Source organism: Danio rerio, chromosome 6 (genome assembly GCF_052040795.2).
Source record: "Danio rerio strain M-AB ecotype USA chromosome 6, GRCz13ab, whole genome shotgun sequence".
Lineage (NCBI taxonomy): Eukaryota > Metazoa > Chordata > Actinopteri > Cypriniformes > Danionidae > Danio > Danio rerio.
The window spans coordinates 50,516,844-50,542,636 of NC_141026.1; the positions used below are offsets into that span (position 1 = coordinate 50,516,844).

The 25,793-nt window shown below is 37.3% G+C and overlaps 1 protein-coding gene across 1 annotated transcript in view; it reads right to left on the reverse strand.

Moving 5' to 3' along the window:
- ppm1j (protein phosphatase, Mg2+/Mn2+ dependent, 1J) overlaps positions 1 to 25,793 on the reverse strand; it is a 50,367-nt gene that overhangs the window by 17,799 nt on the left and 6,775 nt on the right. The window contains exons 2-3 of the mRNA XM_087257960.1: positions 11,704 to 11,821; positions 165 to 494 (exon numbers count right to left, since the gene is read on the reverse strand). Of these exons, the coding sequence (XP_087114086.1) occupies positions 165 to 494; positions 11,704 to 11,821 (448 nt within the window). The remainder of the gene's footprint in view (positions 1 to 164; positions 495 to 11,703; positions 11,822 to 25,793) is intronic.

Consider the following 25,793-nt stretch of genomic DNA (forward strand, 5'->3'; position numbering starts at 1 on the left):
GTAGTTTGAACGAGCAAAAAAAAAAATTTTTTTTTGACAGTATAAACACCTCTATACTAGCACAACATCAAACCCAAACTAGTAGCAACTCCAAAAATATTAAAAAGAAAAAGAAAACAAATCTCTATACATTACACATTAATCTAATCCCACACAGTGCTCACCATCTGTCTGAACGCTGTCTCTATGATGCCCATGACCAGACTCTCCACACTGATGTCCTTCTCCATGTGGAAGCGCGGCTCGTCCGGCAGCCCTGCATCCTGCTCTTCTCCGTCCAGACAGGCTCCTTTCTTGCCCTCCGCCTGGAACGGGCTCCCATTTTTGGCCAGGCAGATCGGCGGAGGACTGTTGTGGTTTTCCAGGAGATGAGCGACGTCACAGAGCCGGTCCCGAATGATCCTCTGGAGGAGTTTGGAGGCCATGAGAGCAGCACCAGAGCCGGCGTGACCATCAAACACTCCCCAAAAGTGCATGGGGATTCCTGTGGTGTCCTGCAGAAGGAGAACAGCTGTCATTTGTCAATCGAGTGCTGCAAACTACTTTTTCTGTTAGCCTAACTCTTTGCACTGATAATTAGGTAGCTCCGCCCCGAACTCATGCCATTGGTTGAGGCAGAAATAACTTGTTGCAGCACTTTGATATTTTGATAACACTTTTGTGTTGGTGACAATTCATGATATTAACAAACCATTAACTAACACTACTAGCTTATTAAACTACTAATTAGCTGTTTAATAATAGTTAGCAAGGTAGAAGTTGGGTTTAGGTTTTGGGTAGGGATATAAAATAAGATACTTTATAACTACTTATGAACAGGTAATATCTTAATAATAGGCAGGTAATAAGCCGGTAGTTGATAGCATGAATTGTGATCTAAAATATTTTTTATTTAGTCATTTAGCAGATGACTTTCTTCCAAAGTGACTTATAAGTGAGGATAAAATAAGCACTTCAAATCGTCAGTAATTTGCAGTATATACTGTAAATGCTATGACAAGTGTATTTTTTATTTACAATAAAAAACAATAAAAATGTTATTAAATTAAAGAATTAAAATTTAAAATAAAAATATTATTCCATTATAATATCTTTAAATATTATTGTATTACTATATTGTATTAATTGATCTACTTATCGTCTTTGATCGGTTATTTATTCTTTTTAATCACACTTGTATTTATTTGTTTTAAAGTAATTTTAATATAAACATATTAATACATTTTGTATTTTTACATTTATTTATTTATTTATTCTAATGCGTTTGTGGATTGATTAATCAATTAATTTGATCTTATTTAATGATTGCTTATATGTAATAATGTTTAAAATGTATTCATTTATTAATGTTTAAAATTATTTGATCTTACTTAATATTTTTATATTTATTAATGTTTACAATTATTAATAAATAATACATTCTTATAAAATATATAATAATTCAATAATATTTTATGTTTTTTTACTCGTGTGTTTTAAATTAATATATTTCCATGTTACTATTATAGTAACAGAAGTAGTAGTATAACTATTATTATAGCAATTATTATTAATAACACTCCTACTACATACATCACTATTATTATTTATAATTGTTTGTATATTTTTCAACTAACTAATTTCAAAAAGATTTTAAGAATCCTAATGATGTTGCAGTTACATATTCTACCAGCAGGGGTGAATTGATCTAGCCAACTACAATAGTATCTGGATGCAGCCTTTGTGATGCAAGCTGAGATTGCATCACTCAGCGATGCAATGTCAGATACAATGCACTCAAATGGAGCTAGTGTAGTCACTGTGAGGGGTAGGGTTAAGGGTGGGTTTAGGTGAGCCCATTAAAAAGCATTGGATGCAGCCCAGATTGAACTGCACCAGGTCTGCATCCAGACCCCTTTCGCCAACTAGCTGAACTTTGAAATGTTGGATACGATTCAACTGTGTTTTTTTATAATCAAACTACCAACCATAACAGGTTATAGGGAAAAAGTACACAGAAAATAATGATTCACTGGATTTACTTTTTTTAAGTGGTTGAAAACAAATTATTTGGGTTGAATTTAAACAAACATATTAAGTTAAAGTTTACTAAATTTAATTTGTTTAAATTCAGCACATAAAAACTGCCTGCAACAATTTAGCAAAAATAATTTTTAAGTATAGTTGAAGTCAGAATTATTAGCCCCCCTTGATTTCTTTTTCTTTTTTAAATATTTCTCAACTGATGTATAACAGAGCAAGGAAATTTCACAGTATGTCTGGTAATATTTTTTCTTCTGGAGAAGGTCTTATTTGTTTTATTTTGTCCAGAAAAAAAAGCAGTTTTTAATTTTTTAAATACCTCTTTAAGGTAAAAAATTATTAGCCCCTTTAAACTATGTATTTTTTTCAAGTCTACAGAACAAACCATCGTTATACAATAGCTTGCCTAATAACCCTAACCTGCCTAGTTAGCCTCAATAACCTAGTTAAGCCATTACATGTCACTTTAAGCTGTATAGAATTGTCTTCTCTTCTCAGCCACAGCCATATCACCCTGCAGCCCAAGACTTAATGTGAAAGAACTCAACTGATAAAACACAAAGTCTGCCATTCTCGTACAGCTCTCCCAACAAAAAATGCTTGCTGCACACAAACAGCTTTGCTGTATCGGCCCTGACAGCACCGCAGGGAAACACATGCAACAAACCTTGTGGATCATGGAAACAAAAAGTGAGTTTTTGCAGGGTTTTCTCCACTATCATGGACCGATGTGATCGCCGCAGCCGCCTGCCGCTTTTCAGGGTCACTCATCTGTGAAGAGCGCAGCCCGCAAGAGCCAATCGCCACCGTTTTGTTGAGGGTGTGACCAATCAAAAGGGGTGTAAGAGAACTAGACACGGATCAGATATGTATATTTGTTTATATTAATTGCTATAAATGCTTGTGTTGTTTAAAGGTACAGTTTATATTAATGACTGTTTGTATTAAAGGACAAAATTGTATTACAAATAGTATATAAATATTAATATATTCATACATTTTAATACAAGAATTGCTGCTGGGAAGAAAATATAAAACTGTGTATGAAAAGCACCGTCAATGCACAGTGATGCACCGAGATATCAAATTGAACTGAATCGATGGCATGATAATCGTAACCGAACCGAACCGTGAGACCAGAGTAGGTTCACAGCTCTAGCAGTCATGAATAAATAAGAAACAAGGTCTCCGCTATGAATAATAATGAAAAACTGTCGCTGTGACATCACTCCACCTGCAGTTTTTGCGCTACATCACCGATTTTAATCCTGCACCAATAATCATTTTAAAGCCGGAAGCTGTAATTAGCCGACAAAAGCTCAAAACTATCCAGTTTTCTCCACAATAAAAGCTAACAGGTGCTAACATCGTCTTAACAAATGCTCAACACACACAAATCAGTCAAAATCTCAAAAGACAAAAGCACTCGAGGGTTTCTTTAACCTTTAACAACTGACCACAGGGAACAGTTGTGGTTCTGAGTAAACCTATTAGAGATGATTTTAATATCTTAAACAAAAGTCATTCATAAAATGTGTAAAATGTAGAAAAAGAGCCTCCAGTATGCAACAACGGACCAATCAGTATCACATATTTGAAGTTGGCGCAATAGCATGCAAAGCCTTTTCAAAACCACAGGGTGGCATCTGGACCTTTTCCACAGATCTAGAAATACTCTCCAATCTAAATTTCCTGTCATTACCTGTTGACAAGATTAACTCTGAGAGCTTACACTCGCTCGCTCAATCATGTGAGATCAACAGTCGGCCGGGAAGGCCTGTGACAGACGCAGTTGTTTGTTGCTGAATTTGGTGTCTGAAGACCAAGAGGTCTGAGTCAAGTGAATACGTGGCCTTGCTATCTTTTTATCTGCTGTTTGTGTGTATGCAGACTCTGTCAGAGCGGCCGAGCAGCAGATGATGGGATGATGTAATTGATTTAGAGTTGAGAGAGGGTATTAAGAGGGGGGAGGGCAGTGTCACGTGATGCATGCAAAGCAAAACGAGACAGAAGTCGCTGTCCTGGTTAACAACCTCTCGTGAGTAAACACTGCTGGAGATTACCAGTCCATTTCAGGGTGTTTGTAAATACATACTCAAAGGAAATGACAATTAAGATATGACTGATGAATACGCATGGTGTCAAACAAATGAGTGAGATGAAATTGACAATATCATTTCCTAGCAATCATATTGCAACATGTTAAAAACACTGCCAAAAAACCCCCAATTGTGACTAGCAAGGAACTGGCAAACATGCAAATCATATTAGCAACCACATAACAACACGTTAGAACACTGACAAAAAATGTGAATAGCAATAGCCTGAGAAACATACACATCACATTAGCAACATGCACATCACATTTAATAACACCTTAGTGACCATACAGCAACAATAAACTGCATAGTAACACATCGGCATACATACTGTACAGAACACCCTAGCAACCACAGAGCGTCATGCTTCAAAAAATACTTAAAACTCATGAGCTACTACAAAGTAACACCCTGGCAACTACTCGCAACACCCCATTAACCACAGACCATCAAGCTGTAAAAAAATACTCACAACGCCAGTGCAACTGCATAGCATCACCCTGACAACCATACAAGAGTCCTGAGAAACCAAAAAACATACATTGCAATGTTTCACTAAACATTAGCAACTGTATAACAACACCTTAGCAACCATATATCGACTTGTTAAAAAACACTTTAAACTGCATAGTGACTCCCTGACAACCATAAAAAACATCCTAACAACCACAGACCATCATGCTGCAGAGAGCTCTCAGCAACCGCATAGCAACACCCTGGCAACCACAAAACACCATGCAAAAAAACAACAACAACACCTTAGCAACAGCATAGCAACACCCTGGCAGCCACAGAACATCATGCTAAAAACAACAACACCTTAGCAACTGCATAGTAACACCCTGGCAACCAAAAAACACCATGCTAAAAAAACACAACACCTTAGCAACTGAATAGCAACACCCTGGCAGCCACAGAACACCATGCAAAAAACACATACCTTAGCAACTACCATAGCAACACCCTGGCAACTACAGAACATCATGCTAAAAAACAACAACACCTTAGTAACTGCATAGCAACACCCTGGCAGCCACACAACATCATGCAATAAATAACACAGCACTCTAGCAACTGCATAGCAACACCCTGGCAACCACAGAACACTATGCTAAAAACAACAACAACCTTAGTAACTGCATAGCAACACCCTGACAGCCACAAAACATAATGCTGAAAAATAAAATACTAAAAACCTCTAACAAAATCCATTGCAACATCCTGGCAAACCACAGAACACCATGCTAAAAACCAACACCTTAGCAACTACTATGGCAACACCATGGCAACCACAGATCATCATGCTAAAAAACAACAACACCTTAGTAACTGCATAGCAACACCCTGACAGCCACAGAACAACATGCAAAAAAAATAACAACACCTAAGTAACTGCATAGCAACACCCTGGCAGCCACTGAACACCATGCAAAAATACCACAGCACTCTAGCAACTGCATAACAACACCCTGGCACCCAAAGAACATCATACTATAAAAACAATAACAACTTAGCAACACCATAGCAACACCCCTGCAGCCACAAAACACCATGCAAAAACCAACACCTTTGCAACTACCATAGCAACACCCTGGCAACCACAGAACACCATGCTAAAACACAACACATTAGCAACTGCATAGGAACACCCTGGCAGTCACAGAACACCATGCTAAAAAACACAACACCTTAGCAACTCCATAGCAATACCCTGGCAACCACAGAACACCATGCAAAAAAACACACCACCTTAACAACTACCATAGCAACACCCTGACAGTCACAGAACACCATGCTAAAAACACAACATCTTAGCAACTACATAGCAACACCCTGGGCCTGGCAGCCACAGAACACCATGCCAAAAAACAAAATGCTAAATGCTAAAAACTACAACACCTTAGCAACTGCATGGCAACAACCTGGCAACCACAGAACACCACACTAAAATACTTTAAACTTCTGGGTAACAGCATAGCAACATCTTGACAACCACAGTACACCATTCCAAAAAATACAACACCTTAGTAACACCATTGCAACACCCTGGCAACCTCAGAACACCAAGCTAAAAAACACAACACCTTAGTAACTGCATAGCAGCACCCTGGCAACCACAGAACACCATGCTAAAAACAACACCTTAGTAACTGCATAGCAACACCCTGGGAACCACCGAACACCATGCTAAAAACAACACCTTAGTAACTGCATAGCAACACCCTGGCAACCACAGAACACCATGCTAACAACAACACCTTAGTAACTGCATAGCAAAACCCTGGCAACCACAGAACACCATGCTAAAAACAACACCTTAGTAACTGCATAGCAAAACCCTGGCAACCACAGAACACCATGCTAAAAACAACACCTTAGTAACTGCATAGCAAAACCCTGGCAACCACAGAACACCATGCTAAAAACAACACCTTAGTAACTGCATAGCAAAACCCTGGCAACCACAGAACACCATGCTAAAAACAACACCTTAGTAACTGCATAGCAAAACCCTGACAACCACAGAACACCATGCTACAAACAACACCTTAGTAACTGCATAGCAACACCCTGGCAACCACAGAACATAATACTAAAAATAACACAACACCTTAGTAACTGCAAAGCAACCCCTGGCAACCACAGAAATTGCTTAAACATTTACAACACCTTATTTACTGCATGGCAACACCCTGGCAACTGTGCACAACATTATAACAAACGCAGTGCAATAATTTGGTAAGCACAGCAGTTTAGAACACAACTTGCTAAAATAAACTCTGAAAACCATGACAACTGCATAGCAACACCCTGGCAACCTCCCACAAACATTTTCTTCTAAAACACCCTGTACAAATCTAGTTCTATACCTTTTATTTTTAAAAATTCTTCTGTCTTATTTGTTTCTGTTGTTCATTTGTCCAATCCCACTTTAAGAGAAACATATGTGATGCTTGAAGATCAGTGAGAAGGGCAGCGAGAGGTCAATGTAAATGAAGGATAAATACAGAATAACATCCGACCACACAATACTAAAGCCTCCCTTTGAACAGATGCCACAATCCTACTTATTTAGTTGTCGATGCAATGTTACTGGAGGAGACGCTTTAATCAATCAGACCTGAACAGCTTTCCACTTTGGATTACACGTGTCATTTTGGGGTAAGATGAATAGGATACAAGGCTCAGACTGCAGATCAGACCACTGTAGCCCACTGCCCATGTATGTACAAACAGACACTTTAAAGGTCAGAATAGGTGAAATCACTATAGCACTCACTGGACCACATGATCAAAACTCGCACAGTTTCACTTCAGCATTCACTTCACCAAGACCCAAAAGGCAGCTTGTGCTGGAAACTTGCTTTATTTAGAGTTGAAGGCAAATTAATTGACCCTCCTGAGAGTTTTTGTTTTGTTTGTTTGTTTTGAAATATTTCCTAAATGATGTTTAACAGAGCAAGGAATTTCTCACAGTATTTCCTACAATATTTTGTCTTCTGGAGAAAGTCTTATTTGTTTTATTTTGGCTAGAATAAAAGCAGTTTTTATTATTTAAAAAAATATTTTTAAGGTGAATATTATTAGCTCCCCTGGCAATATGTTTTTCGATTGCCTACAGAACAAACCTGTTATACAACGACTTACCTAATTAATCTAACTTGCCTATTGTACTTTTTAAAATTGTACTTACAGGTGAATACTAGTATCTTAAAAAAAATATGTTTAGAAAAATATTATGTCATCATAGCAAAGACAAAATAAATTAGAAATTAGTCAACCCAGGCTCATTCTGAAAACGTACCCCTATATACATTTCTGGAGAATCCAACCAGATGTTTTTTGAGATCTCAAATATTTCTCGTGAGTGCCATTCTTGCATGCTGTTCTCACATAAATCCACCAGAGGCCGGTGTCAACTGACTGAATGACTGACTGGCCGATCGACTGACCCACCCTCCTCTTTCCATAACCCAACCAATAGTGTTTTCAAAAGCACAGATTGACCTGCCGACCCGTGTCCCTAAACCCAACAGACAATTTAAAAAAGCAATCCAGAAAAAAAAAAGCCCTCGTCTGATTTTTACCATGTTTTCAGTTTACCACGTTCTCATCTTACTTCTTTATTTTATTTTTTGGATTCTGTTTTCTGGAAACTTTCTTCACTGGACTCGAACCCCTTCGACATGATCAACTCCTCTCTTTGAGTCTCAAGTCAACCGACGTACATTGCGAGCCACTGATCAAACTGGTAACAGTGAGAAAGCCGTCCATGCGGAGGTAAGCAGTCAGCTGGTAAGTGCGAAAAAGGAACAGCGTTATATTGCCCCATAACATCCATTTTAAAAACGAAATGTAGCCATATGGTATGTACTTCGGGCTACATAATTCGCAATCTACAGAAATGTATATAGGAGTATGTTTTCAGAATGAGCCTTTGTTGAAATTAGTTATTAAAACTATTATGTTTAGAAATGTGTTGAAAAAAAATCTTCTTTCCGTTAAACAGAAATTGGGGAAATAATATACAGGGGGGGTAATAATTCAGGAGGGCTAATATTTCAGATTCAACAGTATTTCACTCTAGATCTGCGCACTAAGGCTGTTGTATATTGGATTCAGTTTTGAATAACTGCTTCACTATAAAGCTACAACCTTTAATAGCCAATCCACATCTAGAACAGGAACCAGAACTATCCACTTGTAAGATCTATCTGCTTGTTAAGTGTAACATCATGCTTTGCGGCTTCAGAGTTCAAGCGCTATATCCTACTGTATCACTATATATATATATATATATATATATATATATATATATATATATATATATATATATATATATATATATATATATATATATATTAGGGATGTGCGGAGCAGCCGGTATTTGTATTTGTATTTGTTGAGGGGGGAAAAGTATTTGTATTTGTATTTGTATTTGTATTCGAGTAAAAATTCAAAATGGTGCAAAAATATATATTTTTTCTATTACATTTCTAATTTACGTTATAGTTAAAGTATTGTTTAATTATACCCATTATATAAATTATAGACATGCAATATTGGTTGTTGTTTTTGAACATGTGACAAGAAATGTCATTGAAAAGAAAATAACATAGAAGCCATTATCTCATCCATGGTTAAACCAACAACTAATAAAATACCACTGTGAATTTTATGAACCCCACCACCACCGTTCTTGACACTGAATAGACAGAATAAAAACAAATAATACTTCAAAAAACTGTTCTTCTTCTGAAAGAACTTCTATCCAATGCACAGAATTCCAAAAACTAAAATAAATTGAAATAAAACCCTGCCTGGGAGATCTGGCAGAACAAAAGTATTCTATATAATACTAAAAGATACAGTCCTGCTATTGTCATCTGCCTGCCACAAAACAGACACAAAGTTTGTTTGTTTTTTTTTTACATTTTTTATGTTTGAAACTGACTTGCTGGGGCAGAATGTGGCTGTGTTGATGGTTTGGCGCTTGTGGAGGATTTAGCAGGGCATAGCTGTGCTGATTGAGGGGATTGATGCTTGTGGGAGGTTCACAGACAGTATCAGGAGAGGATGCTTTTAGTGCATGTGATAATACATTACATAGAAGGTTGCGCGGTGGCACAGTGAGTAGCACTGTCGCCTCACAGCAAGAAGGTTGCTGGTTCGAGCCTCGACTGGGTTCTCCCCATGTTGGCATGGGTTTCCTCCGGGTGCTCCGGTTTCCCCCACAGTCCAAACACATGCAATACAGGTAAATTGGGTAAGCTAAATTGTCCCTATTGTATGTGTGAAATTGAGTGTATGGATGTTTCCCAGTGCTGGGTAGCAGCTGGAAGGGCAGCCACTGCGTAAAACATATGCTGGATAAATTGGTGGTTCATTCCACTGTGGCAACCCCAGATTAATAAAGGGATTTAGCCGAAAAGAAATGAATGATTATGCACAGAAGATGTTGACAGATGTTTATTATCTCTGACTCTGCTGATTTCACTTTTGCACACATTACATACAGTGTCACTTTGTTTTATCTGCAGCACCACTGACTGTAAAATGCTTCCACACAGAACCTGAAGATATTTTTTTTTGACTGGTGGAGGACCAAGAAATGGCTTAGCAGCAGTCTCACTCTTTTTCACTCTTTTTCTGGGTGCCCAAATGTATTTGAGGAGTTTCAAGTTAATAAAAAGTGAGGGGAAGCTATGCTAAGGTTAACTAGCCTATAGCATATATCTTGCTGTCTGCAAAAGACAGTAATTTAGACGTACCATATAACTCCCATAAGTGCATACTATTTGACACAACTGCACAAGCATCGTTTTCACCTTTATAAACGAACGTTAACGTTACTCTGTCAACAGTCTATTGTCTAAATTACCGCGCTAACAGAGCTAACGTTGCGTAAACAGAGAGCACCCGATTGCAAACGTCAAAAATGCAGCGTAATGGAATATGCCGATCAAACTCCGCTTCAACTACGCTACAAGTTTATAAACTGCATCTGGAACCCAATTAAGGTACAAAAATCTATTTAACAAAAATAGTGATGCAGTGAAGTATTTTTTTCGCTCAGCCGAGCCTTCTCTGTAGCTGTGGAGAGGCTTGTGCCAGACACCTTTTTATACAAATTTTACAGTATATCAAACTTAAGAGTCATATCATCCATTATATCTCTTATACACATTCTTATCACCACAATACGTCAACACTATTGACGTCTTCAGTAGTACTGTTGTTGATAAATCTCTCCAAATGTGAAACAAACAATGGTCCGGTGTCCTGACATTTTATCCTGCCCATCAGATTATGCTACCAACACTGTATTTGAATGGTTCTGAGGTTGGGGTTAGGGGTTAGTTAGAATGATGTTACAGCTTCATATCACACTACTCCATATTAAAATTTACACTAGTAGCAAAATCTGATGGCTAGCCTATTGTGTCATCAAAATGTGCTACCTACTTTTTGAGTAGGAAGTAAGACAATCTGACAAGGTAGGGCAAATCGACAGAACGACAGAGTGCTGGCATCTTGTGTGATAAACTTAAGCTACTGATTGAAAATGTAGCCTGTATTTATTAATCCATGTTTTCAGTTCTCTACATTACATGTCCCTGATTTCATTTGATGGCTTATGCAGTAATCACAACACCCTGATATTTTTATCCAGGGTCATCATACTGTTAGAATCTTATACCGGCCCATAGTCCTGATCTTTAGGGTTAGGGTTTTTTAAAATGGCAGTCCTGTAAATTATATCTGGATTTCCTTTAAATATAGATTAGATTTTAAATTACTGCTCTCCCGCAACAGATGTCTGAGTCTGGGATCTCCTGGGTCAGCTCCCTCTGCAAGCTAAATCTTTTATAATCTTACCTGAGACCAGTTGTGCCCAGTGCAATTGACCCACTACAGTTATATTAAAATGCATATATAGATCGGTTGCACCGAGTTCATAAATATTGATCTCAAGAACTATTGATTTCAAAAGTTTGGTGTTGTTGCAGAGTTCACAATTCTGAGACAAACTAAATTAACGACAGTTACAAAACTTTTTACAAAACATAGACTGTCTTACCCCGCTTTCCTCCAGTAACATGGAGCAGCGCTGTTGTTTGCTGCTCATCTTCCTCACGTACAGCACCTCGCAGGCTGCCTGGTCTTCATTCAGCATGCTCTTCCCGGCATTTATCACCCTGAAAGAGACACAAAAAAACTGCTGTAATATATCAATTTTACAAAAAGTAATTCGAAATATAAAAATGTAAATTAGTACTGCATTTATTTGATTCAAAACATGGAAAATTACATCTTAAAAACACTTTTTCTAGTAGACTTTATACAACAGTTATGTCTGGTTCTAGAATTTGGCTGTTGGCATGTGATATTCTGCAAATAACAGCACTTGTCCAGCCTCTTCACCCTTGTGTATTACTCCGCCCACATACACCAACAAGCTAAAGATAAATATTGCAGCTGTTGGACAACATAATGTACTTTTGAGGCTTTTTTAGTCAAGAATGTAGTAGTTTAGATTGCAACTATGCAGTTTATTTATAAGGATAGTGCATATTTTAAAATATTTATAATTTCTGTGAGACAGTGCATCAGCGGCCATTAGCCTGTGAAAGCAAAGCAAAGACTGTTAATGATGTTCGTCCATAAGATGGAGACAGAGAGCACATAATAAGAGAAAAACAGCGCAATTTCAAGCTACAGCTGATCAAATCATTAAAAAACAAATAAATAACTTTCTAAGTCAATCCCTCTCTTTTGTATGTTGTAGTTGTAGTGCTGTAGTTATACCATAGTAATATTGTGATCTCCTGATTGCAACAGAAAAATACTGGAAAAACTCTGTAGACTGATGGAATTTCATGTCGCTCAGCTTTATAATCTTAAAATGTGAGCAAAATCACCTGTTTTGTCTTCACTTTAGATATTACGCTCGAGAATCATTCAAACACTAGCTCTAAGGTGACGTTCAGACCATCAACAGCAGATGTGAAGGAATGGCAGAAGAAAGTAGTTCCTCATACAAAGAGTTTTGAGACTCTCTGATTTTCTTTTTTATATACATGATTATGCCGTCGAACTGTTGTAAAAAAGCAATATCACACTCGTAACAGTGCGATATAACGGTATATCGTCACTGGTGGAATACTAAGACAATGCAGGCCTCCAACCAGTGCCGATATACAGGTATGTGATATTGCTATGTATGGTAACAACTTAGTTTTAGTCACAATTCACGGTATTAACAATCCTTTGCAGGATTAGGGATAAGGATCATATCTTAATAATACCTTAATAATAGGCAAGTAATAAGCCAGTACTTAATAGCATGAATTATGACCTAAACTAGTTTTACCAATTACCGCATATTTCTAAAATTCTATTTATTTCTCCATTGCACAACTTCTCCAGCCTTCAGCGTCAGTCAAATAGGGAAAGTTGCAACTTTTTTATTATTAATATTATTATTATTATTATTAACCATTGTGTATTTTTCCCTGTTTTTTGATGTTCAAAGGATTTCAAAAGTATTTAACATATTTATATTGATTTTTAACATACCAGAAATCCCCAATCAAGTAATCTTTCCCCGTACATACATAAAAATATACAGTTGAAGGTAAAATGATTTAATTTAATCACATTTCTTCAAATATTTCCCAAGTGATGTCTAACAGAGCAAGGATATTTTTACAGTGTTTCCTAATATATTTTTTCCTTCTGAAGAAAGTCTTATTTCTTTTAGTTTTGCTAGAATAAAAGCAGTTTTTAGTTTTTAAACATGATTTTTTATCAATTATCAATATTATTAGACCCCTTAAGAAATATATAGATTTTTTGATTGGCTACAGAACAAATCAATGCTCTCTAATGACTTGCCTAATTAACATAAATTGCTTGGTTTATTAAGCTTAATTAAGCCTTTAAATTGCACTTTAAATTGCACCTTATGTTGATTAATAGTATCTTGCAAAATAACTAGTAAAATATTATATACTGTTTACACAAATGCATTTTTATGATTATTATGTTTAAAAATGTTCTAAGTTAAACGTGTGAAACATTTGACAAAAGAATAAAATATTATAATTTTATCTTCAGCTGCACATTAATTTCACGTATATCAAGTTGAAATATAGTCTTACACAGTTTGAACGCTGCTTCTGTTATAAGCTTTAAAATGTCAAGGATTTCAATTTGCCACAAAAGAGAGGGGAAAGAGAATCCCAGAATGACACAGTAATCTGACCCGTGCAGGCAGAGCTGGGTCTGGGCTTACAAACCTGATCCATATATGAAAGCATTGAGTGAGAGATTAATGGATTTGATACTACAACATAAAAGAACAAATGATGTCAGGATGCATGAACAATGCTATGCTGTATTTCTGCACGATATATATTGTCTATATAGCAAAACATGAAGTTTTTATAAATGGATTCACACCAGCTAATATAAGATGCTTTGAGCGACACAATGACCTTGTGACTGCTGCTTGCCGCAACCATGCTTCAAAAATAAACATCTAAATACATCCACTCTAACAGGAACACTCATGTATTTTCATAATTTATATTTACTGATAATAATGTGTATGATTAATATATACTACCTGACAAAAGTCTTGTCGCCTATTCAAGTTTTAGGAACAACAAATAAGAACTTGACTTCTAGTTGATCATTTGGTTTCAGAGGTGGCTTATATGAAAGGTAAAGGCTTCTAGATTACGCTTATTTTAACAAAATAAAATATGATCATGCCTTTTTTTATATTTAATTGAGAGAGTAAGGTCTGACTTTGCTTAAACAAAAGTATTGTCACTTATCAGAAATAATGTACAGTATAGAATATAAAGTCATGGTGCAGTGGAAACAGAATGAATATTGTGTATGATTTCCATTAGCTTGGAGGACTGCATCCATACATCTTTGCAATGACTCAAACTACTTATTAATAAAGTCATCTGGGATGGCAAAGAAAGCGTTCTTGCAGGACTCCAAGATGTTCATCAAGATTCTTTGGATTCATCTTCAATGCCTCCTCCTTCATTTTAACACCAGACATGTTTAATAATGTTCATGTCTGGTGACTGGGCTGGCCAATCCTGGAGCACCTTGACCTTCTTTGCTTTCAGAATCTTTGATGTGGAGGCTGAAGTATAAGGAGCGCTGTACTGCTGGAGAATTTTCCCTCTCCTGTGGTTTGTAACGTAATGGGCAGCACAAATGTCTTGATACCTCAGGCTGTTGATGTTGCCATCAACTCTGCAGATCTTTTGCACACCCCCATACTGAATGCAGTCCCAAACCATGATTTTTCCTTCACCAAACTTGATTGATTTCTGTGAGAATATTGGGTTCATGCGGTGTACTATAGGTCTTCCTCAGTTCAAAAGATGATTCATGGGTAAAAATGTAACGGATATTTCAAATGTTCATTATTGGAGGGATTGTTCACCCAAAAATAACATTTACCTCATTATTTACTCTCCCTAATGTTGATTTAAATCTTTTTGAGTTACTTTTTTATGTTGAACTGTTAAGTTTTCAGTAATATTATACATTTTCATAATGGAGGATATTGCATATTTTCATTACTAGACGGATTATTCACCCAAAAATAAAAATGATCTAATTATTTACTCTTCCTGATGTTGATTTAATCTTTTAATAGTTTTTTTTAATGTTGAACACAAAATAATTATGGTCGCTGAGATTTCCACAGTAGAACAAAAAAACTATGGAAGTCAATGGGTGCCAGCAACCTGCAATCTTCAAAATATCTTCTTTTGTGTTCAACATAAAGAAAAAGAAACTCAAAATAGGTTTGGAAAGATGAATAAATAATGGCAGAATATTATTTTTGGGTTAACTTTTCCTTTAGGATTAAGAATCTCTAATTTTATTATAAAGATTTTTAATTCTAGTTTGTTTCGATATTTTTGTCTCTGTGCTGGGCGACACAGTGGCTCAGTGGTTAGGACTGTCGCCTCACAGCAAGAAGGTCGCTGGCTTGAGTACCGGCTGAGTCAGTTGGCATTTCTGTCCGGAGTTTTAATGTTCTCCCTGTGTTGTCGTGGGTTTCCTTCGGGTTCTCCGTTGTCCCCCACAAGTCCAAAGACATGCGCTATAGGTGAATTGAATAAACTAAATTGGCCATAGTGTATGAGTGTGAATGAGTGTGTTTCCCAGTACTGGGTTGCAGCTGGAAGGGCATCCGCTGTGTACAACATATGCTGGATAAGTTGGCGGTTCATTCCGCTGTGGCGACCCCTGATGAATAAAGGGACTAAGCCGAAGGAAAATGACCGAATGAATGTCTCTGTGCTTGTCTTGACTTGTCAGCAGGACAAATTTAATGCAGAACTGTTAAATAAATGTGACTGACTACAACAACGCCCTTTCTTTTCCCAGGTGCAACTAATTGTGTTCATTTAAAATAATGACTTTCAGAAAGGAGAAGACTTATTATTCTGCTGAATATCATTCCTGGTAAGAAGGCATTCTAACATGAACAGAACCATAAAGCCATTATTTTAAATCTGGATTATAAAAAGCCATTCTCTTCCTAATCTGCTGAGAGCAATAAGATGCTTCAGAGGACACAGTCATGACCCAGCAGATCACATGAGATTTTTACTAACATTTAAAGTTTGTGACTATTGAAGTATTCCACGATATTTAGCTACATTCCAGAATCACTCCTGATAGTCCAAATACGTTGTAATGAAGCCTATTATAATACAGTTCAAATGACCTTATAATTCAATTATAAAACAACCCGAAAAAAATATTTAGTAATTTATCATACAAAATATATGATATTGACCTTATTCTAAAATGCGGAAGTGCGCCTGTTTTCGCGATTTTTCGCGATTTTTCCGATTCAGTCGTCTATGGGAGAAATGACAAGGAATAACAAACGGCATAAAACGGTCAAACTACTTGCTCTACGAACAAATGTTTGCATGACTATATAGACCAAGTAGAAGAATATAATAAGGAAGTATCAGTTTGCAACATCAAACAGCGAAACAAGCAGTTTTTAATGTCTAAAAATGAATGGAAGTGAATGAGACCGGAAGTCTCGAGCCAAAAAGATTCAGATGGCAGCGCCCGCTCATCAGCGAAGAATAAGGTGAACAGTTAAGGCATGAAACAATGGCTCAGTGGTAAGCATTGTCACCTCACAGCTAGAAGGTCACTGGTTCGAGTCTCGGATGGGCTAGTTGGTATTTCTATGTGGAGTTTGCATGTTCTCCCTATGTTGGTGTGGGTTTCCTCCAGGTGCTCCGGTTTCTCCCGCAGTCCAAAGACATGTGCTATAGGTGAATTGGGTAAACAAAACTGATTATAGTGTATGAGTGTGTGTGTGAATGCGAGAGAGTATGGGCGTTTCTCAGTGCTGGGTAGATGCTGGAAGGGAATAGTTGGGGGTTCATTCCGCTGTGGCAACCCCTGATAAAATAAGGAACTATGTCAAAGGAAAATAAATGAATGAATGATTTAGTTCTATCAAAGTTGTAATTTCCCTTCTCATCCCCCATTTTTGCACTACTGTTTATCGTCTTGTTATTTTTATTGAGACTTGTTTACTGTGATTTGTTTTGTAAGAATATATTTACATGAGTAGTGAGATGCACTTAATCTCATTGCACATGTATAAAATGTACATTGTATATGTGTACAATGACAATAAAAGGCATTCTACACTATTTTCTATAATAATTATTAAAATATTAAATTACAACAATAAAATGACATCAACAGCAATAAATAAAACATAAGATGAAAAATCTAAAACAGTTACTTTTGATAAAAAATTCTACCATTTTTAGAAGAATTCAGAATTTAAAAAGTTTCCGTTAAAATCTCTCCAAATAAAAATCGTCTGATAGCATTAAATATAGTGTACATGTTTAAAATACTTTTAAAAAACCCAGAGGGGAACATCTCTGGGGAACTTTGCTGTTTGTTCTATTGTTTTAAATGAATCAACAATTTAGTGATTCATGCACAAACACACTGCTTTGTATGTAAATGAACTAACTGTTTGAACAAATCATTTGAATGAATGATTCAATGTATTGTTTTTTCAGACTAAAGGCTTTACTTTAACAATCTAGGCGCAAAGTCTAAAGCACATGGTGTAAAAGCATTAAGGGCATGTCTGAATCCACTTGTGCTATTTGAAGGACAGAAATATAGGCTCTTCGCCGCGGTGCATGGTCTAACAGGATTGGGCTTATTCTCTTAATGAGTTATGAGTGTGTTTTGAGTCTCATCCTTCATTCCCTTTAAGAGTCAGTTACGTTGCGCCATGGCGCATTTGCTATTTACATGGCGGACTTTGTAAGTGGACAAACTAGTGAGAAAACAGTTCAACATACCATCTGCAACACAAGGATAAAGAACGAACCTCCTCCATTCAGCCTCTTAACTTTCTCTTTACTTTACTTTTACTCTTTACTAAAGTAAACTCCTTTACGTTCATGGATAAGGAAACAACGGTGCTGTACGCACTCCACTGAAGACATCCATTAGCCTACAATTTTTTTTGTTTGTTAAGCGCAAAGATTTGTTTCAAAACTATTTCTAAATTCACTTTTAATTTCCAGCAAACGAATAAATGAACAATATTAACAACAAAGTGTGGTCAAACAACTGAGTTATATCCAAACACGTCCAATTGCTATGCCCCATATGATAATACATACGTCTCCAAAACTCAACAGGTGGACAAATCTAAGCTTGTTTTTATTAAAACAAATAAAGAGTTTAGATGCAAAAACCTCTAAATGTCATTTGATATTTTCTTCTAAAATTAGTCTTTTTCACTGACTCTCATGTGTAGGCTCAGAAATGTTACTTTTAGGACGAATAAGTTATTTTCATTGCCTTTAAAGTGAAATACTTGAACATAAACATAGGAAGATGAGAAAAATGCTCATTTTAGGAAAAGTTTTCAGACGGCATTTAGATGTTTTTGCATCTGATCTCTTCAAATATTAATATGCATGTAATAAATAATACTACTAATAATAACATGGTTGTGTTGGTCTGAAATTAGCAACACATCATGCCAAATCTTGTGCTTTATTGTGCCCTGTATGATAGGCTCCATCATATTACTACCCACATGTTACCACCTACTGACAGTTTATCCTTTAGAGCAGGGATCACCAATCTTGTTCCTGGAGGTCCGGTGCCCTGCAGGGTTTAGCACCAACTTGCCTCAACACACCTGCCTGGGTTTTTCAAATATACCTAGTAAAGCTGCGGTCACATTAGAGTTTGAGCATGCGATTATCTGTCGTAGGGCGCTGCGAAAAGGGGTGGGATTAAACAAGCTTATAAGACATTTAAAAACGCAAGCGATTGCTGCATGTTTTAAATTTTTGTCCAGAGATGTCATGTTTTGATCTTTGATTGGTCTCACGTGATGCGATTTCCCAGGTCAGAGTTCACCAAGCTTCAACTTTGCAACGCAGCAACCTGCGAAACTTGACGCATGACCTTGAGTTTCCGGTCTGACGCATTCGAGTACGTATGAATGGAAGTCCATGAGACGAAAATCCCAGTGTGACCGCAGCTTGAGACCTTGATTAGCTTGTTTAGGTGTGTTTCATTAGGGTTGGAGCTAAAATCTGCAGGACACCGGACCTCAAGGAACAAGTTTGGTGATACCTTGTTTAGAGTCATATTTATGCATCCAGGACAGGATTAAAGCAGCCAAAGTGGCAGCACACACACACACACACACACACACAAACACACACACGCACGCACGCATGCACGCATGCACGCACGCACACACACACAGCAGAAAAAAAAAGTCATTACAAAAAATCCCACATTATCTTCATACAAAAATTAATTACAAAAATATCAAGATATCTATGATTAATATTCTGTTTTTTTTTACACATGGATCACTAAAACTTTCAAGATATTTGATTACTTTTTAGCTCTAAAAGCAAAAAAACTATGAAAAAACTAAAAACTAAAACTGTAATGTAGGAGAAGTGATTTCTGTCTTGTTTACAACTACATATACCAAATCAAACTCTAAATAAACATGCACATGCACATTTAAGATAAAAGATAACCATAAAAATAGAACTTTGGTGATGAAAGTTGACAAACCATCAGAATAGAATGTAAATTTGAATACATTCCATTTTGCTGTGCTTTTATGTTCAGATTCAGCTGACAAACCCCACTGTAGACTCCTCTCAAAAGAGGAAGTGTCTCCTTACAGCAAGTTCCTTAATCTGAAGACACAATTTCTTCATTTCTGCCACATTAAGTTTCAGCATAGTGTAATTTTTTTAAAAGAAAAAAATGTCACTTTTAAGAGAAGCACAACTTTAGTCTCAGCACTGTAAAGGAAACAGAACGAATGTCATCATCTGTGGAAAATACAAAGTTGGACAATAAGCTGAAGCAACAAAACTTACGACTACCATATTAGCCAAATTATTCTTACAAACAAAACAAGCCACTAGCATTTCCTGTTTTGGGTGACTGTGGTTAACTGAAAATTGTTTTCACAAGATAGAGAGAGAGAGAGAGAGAGAGAGAGAGAGAGAGAGAGAGAGAGCAGTGAGTATTCTTTATATCATCTCCCTTTTTTCAATTTTACTCTTTATCCCAATTCTCATTACAGCATTAGTTAAGGAAGTTTTGAAATCTTCAGCTTGAGCATCTTATTTCAATATGGAGATTTGTGAATCTGCCACAATCAAAGTGTCCAGGTTTGGCTGTTTAAGGCCTTGACATAAGGGGCTTTTGCACTGGGTAGTTATTAGGAACTCAGTTATAGGAACTACCCACCAGGCTCAGTCGGTTTCCTTGAAAATAAAATTTCCCTGTATTATAATTATAGATTTCTTGTGTAATGTTCTGCCGCTGCTAAAGTTGTGTGATCATTCTGGGTCGCCCCATCCATGAATCTGCTCCTCGGCTACCAACAAGATCATATTCACCTTGTCTGCTATCCATGATACATGGTCCTACAGTTTGTTTGATGTCTCGTGTCGCATTTTAGTATCAATAGTACTTGCTTGAAACCTTAACTGTGATGTACTAACGCCTTTTTTTCACTCAGTGTATTCAATACGGTATGGTTTAGTACTGGTCACTCAGATCAGGCTCATATTTTCACTGGTTTCCTGCTTTCTGTCTCTACATGGACGCACGTTTACAAATTTCTGTTCACTGAATCACACACGGTGGAGTTCCACACAGCCACACTCTGCTGTATAGGAATGAGAGTGCGCGCCACGTCTGACAGGACCGATAGTTTCTCAGAAGTTAATCACTTTAATTTCACAACTGTCTCACCGAATGTCATCTGACAGTAATAACAAAGTTGTTTTGATAAGATAACATTAGACATAACGTAACACACATGGAATTCGGCTGACTAGGATGTCACATCAACAAAAAAAAAATTATTATTTTTTAAATGGTCCCATTAGAGTTGGGCTGATAGACGATGCCATCTTCCATCGCCAATGGGCAATAGACAATACGATGCTGAACCGGCATCGCCGATCCTCCACCCCGCCTTCGTCGCAAACCCGCTTGCAAAAATACACACTTTGCCCCGTTTACACTAATATGTCTTAGTGTTAAAACTGCATTTTAAAAAGAAAGTTATCCACATCCACACGATTTTAACTAGCATTTCTGAACAGCCCTCCGACTGCTAAAAATGCATATCACGTGACCACACACACAGCCACACACACAGCCACACTGTCATGCGCTCCTCTGAGCTTCAGGCAGATAGCAGTAAACGTCAGACAGTTTATCAAAGATGTACCCCTGGATCGCCTCTCACTAGTTGTTAAACGTGATATTCAGACATCCCATGTCTACCGAAAGGTCCGGGAGTCTCTATGCATTTGCCGGACTCATAATGCCAGCAAACGAGTGATAATCTCCCGGAAATCGCTCGTCTCCCTTCCGGTCCTCAAATAAGTCGCGCACCCTTCTCACCCTCGGATCGCTCTTCAGACACGTTGCTCGCACTCTTTCGAACACCCCCCCCCCCCCCCTTTTTCACATCAGACATCTTACGAGAGATACTATAATAGTATAGTCTCTTGATCTTTCTCACACTGCAACACTCGCCTCTAGGCGTGGTTGATTTAATTTAAAAGCGTTTGGTTAAAAGCTTGATTCCGTAGCTCTGCCTCTGGCTCCATCAGGCAGTCCTTCTGCGCATGTCCAGGCTCCAATTTCAGCAGTCTTTTGCGACAGTTAGTGCCCGTCACAAGGCGTTTTGCCTTCAAAGCATTCAATGGAAAAAGGCGCTGACGCGTCGTCCATATTTTTTTACAGTCGTTGGTACCACCTTATAGCGTTTGTTTTACCAAAGTCCCTTTAAGGCAATTTCAGCCATCTTGGAAATGCCTCTCAGGCACTATGCTCGGACAGTCTGTCTGAATGCGGAAACATCAAATCCTCCAAAACTGTTTGCCTAGCTAATGATTACATTACATATTTGGAATCACCAATAAAACTAAACAACAACAGTCTCATACACACAGTTTCATTTTTAAACGTTCGAAGCAAATAAAATCAGCATTGTTCCAAGTTGCTCGAGCTAAAGAGCACTCAAAAAGAACAAGGTCACGACACCAACCTCATTTATGGCCGTTTTACACAATGTCATCCTCTGAATAATGCTTTGCCTGATGGCACTGGTCTTCTGAAGTAATTCACTATTGGTCTTGATGGCGAATCTCCTCCAGAAATGACAGCTACTCTTTGTTTACAAGTTTGTGGGCGTTTGAGTAGTTGCTGTCATGTGATGTGCGTTTGACAGGAAAGACTACAAATCGCATTTAAAAGTAGAGATTTCAAGCTTTGTGTGGATATATTTCTTATGTCTGTGAAGCAAGTGTTCGCTGAGATTCCAGTGTGTTTGTTGACCACAAAAACTGTCGTAAAAGGACATGTCTGGGCTGAGCTTCTCCCCCAGAGAAACGTCAGTCTATAGCTATCTATGATTGGCTTCTGTACTAGTAGGCGGGGCTTCATTCGCCATATTTACCATTACACTTTTCCCCACTCAAAACTATACGATTGACATGTGATGTGTATTATATAGTCTTTGGTTTCATGTACAAAATGCAACCATATATATCCCCCACAAGTAGAGCTCAAGATCTTTGCCCGAACCCGACGGGACCCGGTGGGACCCAACAGGTTTGGGTGGGTTCTGGCTTAATTTCTATCATTTTAGACTGGGTTGGGTCGGACCGTGCTTGGCTTGCGCAGTAAATAAACAGTCATGTGATGCATTTCGATTAGCGCGAGAAAGTATTCAAATCGTTTATTACAACAATAAAATCCATCCCTGCAAAGGTGAAACAAAAGATGACAGAGAAGTCAAAGACAGCTAATTTTGACTGAGGTCAGGCCAGCTGCTAGTTCAGAAAGAACGGTCATTCTAGCCACCAAGGTATTTCGGCGGTCACTCATACACTGCATATTATGGTAAAGTGCTAAACAACAATGTACAGCGAGCTGACAGGGAAGATGACGAGTTCACTCGCTACATTCAAACTGCTGTCATGGAAAATTAAATGGATGTTCTTGGCTGGTAGAAGATGAAGAAACAATCCTACCCAAAACTTGCTAAATTAGCCACATCAGAACTCTGCATCTCGGCCTGTAGCAGCAGCAGTCAAAGGGTGTTTAGTGCTGCTGGACGCACCATCAGTGAGCACAGGACTGCGCTAAAGCCATTTACAGTTGATTCAATAATGTTTCTCCACAAAAACACGTAGCCTAATCTTGGTGAGTAAAGGGTTTTTAAATTAAAAATACATATTAATTAAACCATAAATGCATAATGAAGACAGAGTATATAGGCTAATGTTGACATTAGGCTATTCATTTAAAACATTCAGCTTCAGCGTCACCTTAAGGCCAGATTGTGAAGAGAACAAATCCCCCAGAGCCTTTATCTTAATTTCGTTATTGCCAATTACCCGTCAATATTTAGAATTTATTTTAATTTAATTTGTTAAGAAAGACTTGTTTTCATTGGTGTGTTGGCTAATTTAAAGGCTAAGTGTATGTTCTTACACTTACAAGCCTATATCTTATGTTTCTTACAAATAAATTATGTTAAAACATATAAACTTAACTTAAAACATAAAACATAAAACCTAACTTTTATGGCCCGATTACAGCTTTACCCACAAGTATTTCTCAGTTCACCAACATGTATCCCTGGGCACATTTTCCCAATGAGCACTTGTTGTGTGGTGTTAAACATGCAAGTGACAATTCTTTTTAAACCAATCAGCATTCCGCATTTAATCTAGTTCCACCCTTTAGTACTTTAGGCATTGCGATAGGTAACAGTAAAGAGTCCCAAATACGTGGTGCAGTTCATTATTTTGGTACTTTTGAGAGTGGAAACGGAAATGAATAAGTTTTGTACTGACCTGTGTTACACAGTAGAAACAAACCATAAAAAGGCAGTAAAACCATGAAGTGTAAATGCCATAGCAGAGACTTTGAAGTACACATGAACTTATTATTCCCTGCTGGTGAAATGACAGAACTACACCATTCTATAGGAATTTGCGTGACTCTAATGGCTATTGAAAAGTGAAACATTTCCAAGAAACATTATGCAATGTTAGTAAATGTTTTGCCAGCGAAAGCTTAACTCCAAATGAGAACAATATAAAGTTTCATGCCATTGATCTGAAACCATTAATAGAGTAAAATGCTAAACTAGACTAAGTAAAATGAATATTAACACTTTCGCTTTTGGAGCCCTATTTTTTGAGTAACTATAATCTTTTTACACACTGACAGGAAATGTGATCACAGCAAAAATCTTTCCTCATGCAAAAAGGTGACTGTTGAGTATTCTTAAATCAAACCCATAATCATATCCAAAGACTTTTTGAAAGACAATTGCTTTCTGCTTTCTATAAATGTGTACTTGTGTGTCAGCATTGCTGTGAGCTCAGGAATAGGGATGCAGCTTCAATATAACTCGAAAAACCTGATGAGCAATTCTTCACCTCCACCCACAGTGCTTAAGAATAGAGGAATAAATGAGTTCCTTTTTATGGCACTGTGTATCTTGAATCGCGCCTCCTGATTTAGTCAGTTGTCAAGTAGATTATGCAATGTGAATAGAAAGGCAGTAAAAGAACATTATATTTGATGGATTAGCATTGTTTGCACTGACCAATCCTTTGCTATGGATACAATAAAAAGTCACACACTGCTTAGATCCATCGAAAATGCTTATTTCAGGGTTCACACTCTAAGCCAAATCTCAAAATCCCTGACTTTTCCTTGACTTTCACTGATTAAAAATCGGAATTTCCATGACATGGGGTGACACGGGGGCTCAGTGGATAGCACTGTCACCTCACAGCATGAAGGTCTCTGGTTCAAGTCCCAGCAGGGCCAGTTGGCATTTCTGTGTGGAATTTGCATATTCTCCCTGTGTTCGTGTGGGTTCCCTCTGGGTTTCCCGAACAGGCCAAAGACATGAGGTAAATTGAATAAACTAAATTGGCCATAGTCTATGAGTGTGTCTGGGTGTTTCCCAGTACTGGGCTGCAGTTCGAGAGCATCCGCTGTGTAAAACATAAGCTGGATAAGTTGGCGTTTTATTCTACAGTGGCAACCCTGGATGACTAAAGGGACTAAGCCGAAGGAAAATGTATGAATGAATGAATTTCCATGACATGTAATGAACAGAAAAACAGGCTGCGTTGCAAAATATTAAAATGATTTTAGGATGAATATAATTTTTCATGACTTTAATGGTCACTATATGAAAAAAAAATTATCATTTACCTCAGCTTTTGTAAAAACAGTTTAATTTACCTACTATTAACCTGGCTATGAAAAACTCCATCTCCTTTACAAACTTTACATTTAACTTTTCTGTCAAAGACTTTTTAATTCTCAATCTCTAAAGTGGTCATTTTAAAGCCCAAGCTCTTCAAATGTATATTTTAGTTAACAAGTACTTCATTTGACTTAAGAGATTGCCAGTTGATAAGCATAAAAGGAATCAAATGAAGCTTAAAATAGCCCAACCATAACAGCAAGCCTGAAACAAGAGAAAATATACATTTGGATAAATAGAAACTA